We start from the raw sequence: 9499 nt of genomic DNA on the forward strand, positions 1-9499 counted from the left end.
TCAACACAGGTTTAATGCGTCAACAGAGTCTACTTGATAGAGTACATAATCCTTGTATTTCTCCGGCATTCTGATTGTCCGGCTGGGTCGTGATGTTACTGTACTTTCTTCCAAGGTACTTGGGGCAACCGCTGGGCTTACAGCCTCTCCAACTGCTGAGCTAACAGCCTTTTCGCTTACATTTTCTGTTAACTCCTGTGTATCCTCTGGTGGGTTGTAACGTTTAACAAAAGAACTGTTCCGCCTGTATTCCACGCCCTTTTTCGACCGAACAGTCACCTCACGGCCTTCCTTAGTTTGCACTGTGTATGGTTCACTCTCAAAATTTGCTTCAAGCTTACCAGACGTTTTCGTGTTCTTTAGTAAAACTTGGTCTCCAGGCATCACAGGATTTTCTACAGCACCTCCTCTGTTATCAGCATATGCCTTGTGGATCAACTTGTGATTCCAGTCATTGTCTCTTACACCCTCATTCAACAGGTTATCAGCTCTCTTCAGCTCTGGAAATTCAGTTTTCAATTCTCTACAGAACATGAGGAAAGCAGGAGTAACTCCTGTGCTTACTTGTGGTGTGCTCCTGTACGCGAGCAGAAACTTATTAAGTTCTCCCTGCCACTCTTTTCCTTCAACGTGAGCTACTTTCAAAGCCTTTAGAAGCGTTCTATTCTGTCTCTCGACGTGCCCATTGGCCTGCGGCCACAGCGGAGGAGATGTCCGGTGTTCTATTCCGTGGTCTGAGAGGAACGTCTTAAACTCCTCGCAGCAAAACTGAGGACCATTGTCGGACTTGAGAGTAAAAGGATATCCATATCTTGAAAATATCTGTGCCAGTACATTTACCACTTTCTTGGACGTGGTCGAACTCATGATTTCCACCTCATAGAATCTGCTGAAATAGTCCACGACTACCAACAAACTTTCTCCCGTCGGAAGAGGACCCATCAAGTCTATGGCTATATCCTGCCAAGGACCGGTAGGTGGTACTCTTTTCATTGGCTCTGGAGGCTGTAACTCCCCTACAACCTGACATCCATGACAAGACTTGCAGACTCGTTCGGCGTCTAAGTCCATTTTTGGCCACCAGACCTTTGTTCTGAGGCGTGCCTTCATCTTTACGATGCCCTGGTGACCCTCATGAGCAAGACGTAGGACCTCTCCCCTTAGAGCCTCCGGTATGGCAATTCGAGTGCCACGTAAGACAAGTTTTCCTAACACGCATAGCTCGTTCCTGACACACAAATACGCAGACATCCTACATTGAGACCAGTCCCCACTTAAAATGTGCTGTCTCAGGCTAACCATCTCTGGATCGCTCTCAGATACGTCTTCCACTTGTTTAGCCGAGAGTGCCACTGGTAGGCTTCCTTGAGCGACTGCCATAACAAAGTCAATCTCCTCTCCGCTTGTGTCTTTGGGGTTGACTTGATTAAGCCTCGAAAGTGCGTCAGCAATGTTTGCTTTTCCGGGACGGTAAACGACCTTGTAATCGTAACCCTGTAACCTTAGAACCCATCGTTCTATACGCGCCGATGGTTTAGAGAGCCTGCCAAAAATGCACTCAAGCAGTTTGTGGTCGGTTTCTAGTTCAAACTGGCGTCCGTATACATAAATGTTAAACCTTTCACAGGCCCATACCAGGGCTAATGCCTCTTTTTCCGTCTGGCTGTACCTTCGCTCTACTTCAGTGAGGTTCCTGGATGCATACGAGATTGCTCGCTACTCTCCATCTTGAAGTTGAGTCAACACCGCACCCAAACCGTGTGGACCTGCATCGGCAATGATTCGTGTATAGCAGTCCCCTCTGAAGTATGCAAGTGTGCTGGCCCCTGCAGCAAGCTCTTTTAGCTTCTGAAACGACCTTTCCTGTGCTTCACCCCAAACGAAAGGCTCATTCTTCCTCAGGAGACTCCTAAGCGGCTCTGCTTCTTGCGCGAAGTTGGGGAGAAATTTTGCAGAATACTGCACCAGCTGAACGAATGATCTGACCTCTGCAGCATCTTTCGGAGGACTTGCACTCATAATGGCAGCTACTTTCTCTTCACTGGGCGTAACACCTTGGCTGCTCAGATCATGACCGTAAAAGGTTAGCTTGGGAAGGCGAAACTGACATTTCGTTCCATTCAGAGTTAATCCTTTTTCTCCCAACCGCTTTAAAACAGTATGCAAATTCCTGTCGTGCTCTTCAATACCACAACCATGTACAATCAGATCATCTGCCAAGTTAGCCACACCCTTACACCCCTGCAAAACATCAGCAACTATTTTCTGGTACTTTTCGGGCGCTGATGTTATTCCAAACATCAAACGTTTGTATCGGTACAAGCCACGGTGTGTAACAAATGTTGTAATATCGCGCGATTTTTCATCTAGTTCCACTTGATGAAAACCCCATTTCAGATCAAGTTTTGAGAACACAGTTGAACCATTAAGATCATATAACACTTCCTCAAGCGTGGGGATGGGGTGTCTCTCACTCTCTATTGCCATATTCTCCCTGCGCATGTCCACACAAATCCGGATATCACCGTCTGCCTTTGGGACCACAACCAATGGCGACACCCATTCAGTAGGTTTGTGTGACACCTCTTCGATGATGTCCTTTGCTAACAACTCGTCCAACTTCTCGTCAACCTTGCTTCTCAGTCCAAATGGTAGCCTCCGTACCGGTTGTGCGACAGGTGTGACATCATCTCTTACATGAAGCTTCAGCTGGAAATCCCTCAGCTTCCCAACCCCTGTGAAAACTTCTGCGTACTTCTCACGAATATCAGCACCATTGCCCTCTGTCATTAACGAACATATTTCTTCTTTCATGGGACCAACCCTCAACACTTCCAATTTCTCCGCTGTGCTCTTTCCCAGTAGAGATCTGCCTGGACCCTTAACAACTGTGAATTCATCAACACACGACTTGCCATTGGCCCCGCACACAATTTCAGACACAAATGTTCCAATCACTTCAATAGGCTCCTTTTGACCATAGGCAAACAACTTTTTGCTTGATTTCTTGGAATCACACTGTACACTCTCTTTCTTCATTGCTTACCAGGTCGTCTGATCAATCACATTGCACGAAGCGCCAGAATCAATAAGTACTGCACGTAACACAACTCCTCCAACCTTCAAATCAACCTCGCTACCCTCTACAAACTCACCAGCTCCCACTGCAAACGCATAGTAATTTTGGGCACCAGTAGCTGAATTTTCTGACACTTGATATGCTCTGCCCCTCGAGGCTTTCCTTTTCTCAGAATCTTGAGAAGGAGCTTTGCGTTCCTTCGTTTTGCAACAAATAGCAAAATGCCCAACCTCCCCACACGAATTACACTTTTGGTTGCGAGCTGGACAATTCCGATCACGTGCGATGTGGTCACTGTAATTACAACGGAAACATCTCATCACCTTTGCACCCTGACAACCACCAGAATGTTTACCAGACTTATTTCCTCTACCTCTGCCTTGAGCGGTCTCTTTACCTTTCCCCATATTTTGAGGTCTGCCGAACGAGACAGCATTCACCTGGCCTGACAAACTTTACTGATCCATGGCCTTGACCTGCATATTTACTGCCTCATGTACACGAGCTAGGTCTTGCAAATCCTTCAGGGTTGCGTTTGATTTTTCCAGGAACTTACGGCGGAGTCTGGAGTCCCTGCACCTCTCAATAAGCTGATCCCTTATCGCTTCATCAACTTTTTCAAACTCGCAGGTGATCGCTTTCTGTCGCAGCCGACAAACGAACTGATCAACCGACTCACCCGAAGTTTGCTCCATTTGCCTAAACTGATGCCTTTCGAACGGAACATTCAACTGGGGCGAAAAACAACCATCCACCAACACCATACTTTCAGTGAAAGATACGATATCCGTTCCGGGCACTAACGTGTAGTAGAGTTCCTGCAAGTTCAATCCTCCGGTATGTAACAGCAACGCGGTTTTCTGTTCATCCTTCGTTATCCCTTTAGCCACCAAATACAAATTAAATGAGCGCTTCCACAACTTCCAACGAACGACGAGAGTGTTCGGGTCTTCCTTCGGGTTGAAGGGAGGAAGACTGGCCACATCAAGAAGAGGAACAAACGCGGTAACTGGCTGTGTTTGTGTTGTCGAAGGTGTACTCGAAGTCGAAGGTGCATTGCTTGTCATTATCCTCCTGACAAAATACTCAGATCCTCTACGCAAATGACGCCCAAAATATCCCCTAACTCACAAAACGAATCGAATCCTCGTCGCCAATGTAAAGATTGCGTATCGATGGCCAACGAATCACACAGATTGAACTAAACACAACAGTAAACTTTACTTCACTCGCACGCCATGACACATAAAAGAGCATGGTTTCACATTTCCCATGAGTCTAAGTAAGCCCGCGATTTCTATAAACTTCCGGTATGAAAACTAGAGTTATTTCCGGTTAAAAGGTTATCACTACATTACATAAGTGGTCAAGCATGTGATGATCAAAAGCAGGAGAGTGCTAAAAAAAATTTGGAATTTAGATAAAGAGGTTGGATCAAGTGTGATGGCTATGGGTAAGTACTCTTGATTGTTATAATTAAGTTTGAATGGCACTTAATATTATAGCAAAAATTACATTCACTTTATAACAGAGAGAAAATGTATAGAAGGAGGTGACAAGGCCGTTGAAGCTATGAGGAAATGTGATGATCATGAAGATCAAGATCAAGATTGGGAATATTATATTGGTAATTAAACCTTTTGTTTGGGAAAGACAACTGGAAATATCATAGGTGTCAGAGAAAAGGGACCAGTACTTATTCAAGGAGTTGAAGATCAAGATTAAGGCAAGGTGGTAACGGGAAAGATCAAGATTGCCCTCGTATTCCTTGGCATTACATGAATATTGGAATATGGGAAATGTGATGATCATGAAGATCAAGCTCAAGATTGGGAATATTATATTGGTAATTAAACCTTTTTTTGGGGAAAGACAACTGGAAATATCATAGGTGTCAGAGAAAAGGGACTAGTACTTATTCAAGGTGTTGAAGATCAAGATTAAGGCAAGGAGGTAATGGGAAAGATCAAGATTGCCCTCGTATTCCTTGGCATTACATGAATATTGGAAGAGACAGATAAATATTATGGATGCAAGGTAAACGCATTTGGTAAGTAAGTATTTAAGGATTTGATGATCTAAAAGAAGAGTGCTTAAAATAATTGGAATTACTTGGATGTAGGGAATGTTACAAATGAATATGATGAAAGAAGGGTGAAGGCTATTGGTATAAGTACTGTTGGAAGTTATAACTAAATTCGAATGGAACTTACCCGTAATGTACGAAAAATTACATTTAATTAAAGCCAACAGAAATCAATAACACAGAATAAGGTAACAAGGCATTTGGAGCTATGACGAAATGTAATGATCAAGATCAAAATCAAGATCAAATTATCATATTGGTAATTAAATGTTTCTTGGGAGAAACAACTGAAAATAACATAGTTGTCAGAGAGAATACCGCAGTACTTATATTCAAAGAGTTGAAAATCAAGATCAAGGCTATTTTCAAATGTTCAACATGCATTGGTAAGTAATTAAGGATGTGATGATCAAGAGCAGGAATTTGCTTAGGAGGTAATGGCAAAGATCAAGTTGTTCTAAAATTTCTTGGCATTACACGCATTTTGGGAGTGAAAGATAAATATTATGAATGGAAAGAACCTGTACAGGCACTTGTGAGTCATCTAAAGCAAGAGAGTGCTTACACTGTTTGGAATTTAGATAAAGAGGTTGGATCAAGGGTGATGGCTACTGGTAAGTACTCTTAATTGTTATCATTGAGTTTGAATGGCACTTAATATAGCAAAAATTACATTCATTTTATAACCAACAGAAAGAAAATGCATAGGAGGCGACAAGGCCGTTGCAGCTATGACGAAATGTGATGATCAAGATCAAGATTGGGAATATTATATTGGTAATTAAACTTGCTTTTGGGAAAGACAACTGAAAATAACATAGTTGTCAGAGAAAGGGCACCAGTACTTATTCAAGAAGTTAAAGATCAAGATTAAGGCTATTTTCAAAATGTTTGGCATAAGGCAACGAGGTAATGGGAAAGATCACGATTGCACTCACATTCCTTGGCATTACATGCATTTTGGAAGAGACAGATAAATATTATGGATGCAAGGTAAATGCATTTGGTAAGTAAGGATTTAAAAACTGCATACATTAATTGTTTCCAATTATTTCGATCTCGGAAATGTTACAAATGAATGTGATGAATAAAGAGTGAAGGCTTTTGGTAAGTACTCTCGGTAGTGATAACTAAATTCCAATGGCACTTACCCGTAATGCAAAAAACTACATTGAATTTAAAATCAACAGAAATAAATAGCATAGAATAAGATGACAAGGCATTTGCAGCTTTGACGAGAATCTGATGATGAAGACAAAGATTGGAAATAATATAAAATTGGTAATTAAGTTTTCTGAGGAAAGCTAGACAATCAGAAATTACATAATTTTCAGAGAAAATGCACCAGTACTTATAATCAAAGAGTTAAAGATCAAGATCAAGGCTATTTTCAAATGTTTAACATGCACTGATAAGTGATCACGGATGTGATGATCAAGAGCGCTAGTAAGAGTGTGCTTAGGAGGTCATGGGCAAGATCAAGATTGTTCTCAAATTGCTTGGCATTTGATGCATAAAAAGTATAGAAGGAGGTGACAAGGCATTTGCGGCTATGACGATCGAAATGCGATGATCAAGATCAGGATCGGGAATATCATATTGGTAAGTACATTTTTCTTGAAAAAGACAAATCAAAATAAAATGGTTGTCAGAGAAATTTGCACCAGTACTTATTGAAAGAGTTGAAGATCGAGATCAAGGCAATCATCAAATGTTCAACAACCATTGGTAAGTCATTAAACATGTGACGATTAAGAGCAGGAGTGTGCTTAGGACGTAGTGGGCAAGATCAAGTTGTTCTCAAATTGCTTGGAATTACACGCATTTTGGGAGAGACAGATAAATATTATGGATGCAAGGTACATGCACTTGTAAGTGGTCAAGCATGTGATGATCAAAAGCAGGAGAGTGCTTAAAAAAATTTGGAATTTAGATAAAGAGGTTGGATCAAGTGTGATGGCTATGGGTAAGTACTCTTGATTGTTATAATTAAGTTTGAATGGCACTTAATATTATAGCAAAAACTACATTCACTTTATAACAGAGAGAAAATAAATAGAAGGAGGTGCCAAGGCCGTTGAAGCTATGAGGAAATGTGATGATCATGAAGATCAAGATCAAGATTGGGAATATTATATTGGTAATTAAACCTTTTGTTTGGGAAAGACAACTGGAAATATCATAGGTGTCAGAGAAAAGGGACCAGTACTTATTCAAGGAGTTGAAGATCAAGATTAAGGCAAGGTGGTAACGGGAAAGATCAAGATTGCCCTCGTATTCCTTGGCATTACATGAATATTGGAATATGGGAAATGTGATGATCATGAAGATCAAGATCAAGATTGGGAATATTATATTGGTAATTAAACCTTTTTTTTGGGGAAAGACAACTGGAAATATCATAGGTGTAAGAGAAAAGGGGCTAGTACTTATTCAAGGTGTTGAAGATCAAGATTAAGGCAAGGAGGTAATGGGAAAGATCAAGATTGCCCTCGTATTCCTTGGCATTACATGAATATTGGAAGAGACAGATAAATATTATGGATGCAAGGTAAACGCATTTGGTAAGTAAGTATTTATATATTTGATGATCTAAAAGAAGAGTGCTTAAAATAATTGGAATTACTTGGATGTAGGGAATGTTACAAATGAATATGATGAAAGAAGGGTGAAGGCTATTGGTATAAGTACCGTTGGAAGTTATAACTAAATTCGAATGGAACTTACCCGTAATGTACGAAAAATTACATTTAATTAAAGCCAACAGAAATAAATAACACAGAATAAGGTAACAAGGCATTTGGAGCTATGACGAAATGTAATGATCAAGATCAAAATCAAGATCAAATTATCATATTGGTAATTAAATGTTTCTTGGGAGAAACAATTGAAAATAACATAGTTGTCAGAGAGAATACAGCAGTACTTATATTCAAAGAGTTGAAAATCAAGATCAAGGCTATTTTCAAATGTTCAACATGCATTGGTAAGTAATTAAGGATGTGATGATCAAGAGCAGGAATTTGCTTAGGAGGTAATGGCAAAGATCAAGTTGTTCTCAAATTTCTTGGCATTACACGCATTTTGGGAGTGAAAGATAAATATTATGAATGCAAAGAACCCCTGTACAGGTACTTGTGAGTGATCTAAAGCAAGAGAGTGCTTACACTGTTTGGAATTTAGATAAAGAGGTTGGATCAAGGGTGATGGCTACTGGTAAGTACTCTTAATTGTTATCATTGAGTTTGAATGGCACTTAATATAGCAAAAATTACATTCATTTTATAACCAACAGAAAGAAAATGCATAGGAGGCGACAAGGCCGTTGCAGCTATGACGAAATGTGATGATCAAGATCAAGATTGGGAATATTATATTGGTAATTAAACTTGTTTTTGGGAAAGACAACTGAAAATAACATAGTTGTCAGAGAAAAGGCACCAGTACTTATTCAAGAAGTTAAAGATCAAGATTAAGGCTATTTTCAAAATGTTTGGCATAAGGCAACGAGGTAATGGGAAAGATCACGATTGCACTCACATTCCTTGGCATTACATGCATTTTGGAAGAGACAGATAAATATTATGGATGCAAGGTAAATGCATTTGGTAAGTAAGGATTTAAAAACTGCATACATTAATTGTTTCCAATTATTTCGATCTCGGAAATGTTACAAATGAATGTGATGAATAAAGAGTGAAGGCTTTTGGTAAGTACTCTCGGTAGTGATAACTAAATTCCAATGGCACTTACCCGTAATGCAAAGAACTACATTGAATTTAAAATCAACAGAAATAAATAGCATAGAATAAGATGACAAGGCATTTGCAGCTTTGACGAGAATCTGATGATGAAGACAAAGATTGGAAATAATATAAAATGGTAATTAAGTTTTCTGAGGAAAGCTAGACAATCAGAAATTACATAATTTTCAGAGAAAATGCACCAGTACTTATAATCAAAGAGTTAAAGATCAAGATCAAGGCTATTTTCAAATGTTTAACATGCGCTGATAAGTGATCACGGATGTGATGATCAAGAGCGCTAGTAAGAGTGTGCTTAGGAGGTCATGGGCAAGATCAAGATTGTTCTCAAATTGCTTGGCATTAGATGCATAAAAAGTATAGAAGGAGGTGACAAGGCATTTGCGGCTATGACGATCGAAATGCGATGATCAAGATCAGGATCGGGAATATCATATTGGTAAGTACATTTTTCTTGAAAAAGACAAATCAAAATAAAATGGTTGTCAGAGAAATTTGCACCAGTACTTATTGAAAGAGTTGAAGATCGAGATCAAGGCAATCATCAAATGTTCAACAACCATTGGTAAG

At 40.0% G+C, this 9499-nt stretch overlaps 2 protein-coding genes across 2 annotated transcripts; both read right to left on the reverse strand.

Moving 5' to 3' along the window:
- Positions 1–3042: 3042 nt before the first annotated feature.
- Positions 3043–3486, reverse strand: LOC138017354 (uncharacterized). The gene has a single exon (XM_068864458.1). It carries the CDS (start codon positions 3484–3486, stop codon positions 3043–3045), a length of 444 nt encoding a protein of 147 aa, XP_068720559.1.
- A 48-nt stretch (positions 3487–3534) lies between these two features.
- LOC138017355 (uncharacterized) lies at positions 3535–4146 on the reverse strand. The gene has a single exon (XM_068864459.1). The coding sequence runs from the start codon at positions 4144–4146 to the stop codon at positions 3535–3537; it is 612 nt and encodes a 203-aa protein (XP_068720560.1).
- Between the last annotated feature and the right edge of the window lie 5353 nt (positions 4147–9499).

This window comes from Montipora capricornis, chromosome 9 (assembly GCF_036669925.1).
Source record: "Montipora capricornis isolate CH-2021 chromosome 9, ASM3666992v2, whole genome shotgun sequence".
Classification (NCBI taxonomy): domain Eukaryota; kingdom Metazoa; phylum Cnidaria; class Anthozoa; order Scleractinia; family Acroporidae; genus Montipora; species Montipora capricornis.

Bases quoted from the DNA above. Each gene is read 5' to 3' on its own strand.
- LOC138017354 (XM_068864458.1), bottom strand. From the start codon at position 3,486: ATGGGGAAAGGTAAAGAGACCGCTCAAGGCAGAGGTAGAGGAAATAAG.
- LOC138017355 (XM_068864459.1), bottom strand. From the start codon at position 4,146: ATGACAAGCAATGCACCTTCGACTTCGAGTACACCTTCGACAACACAA.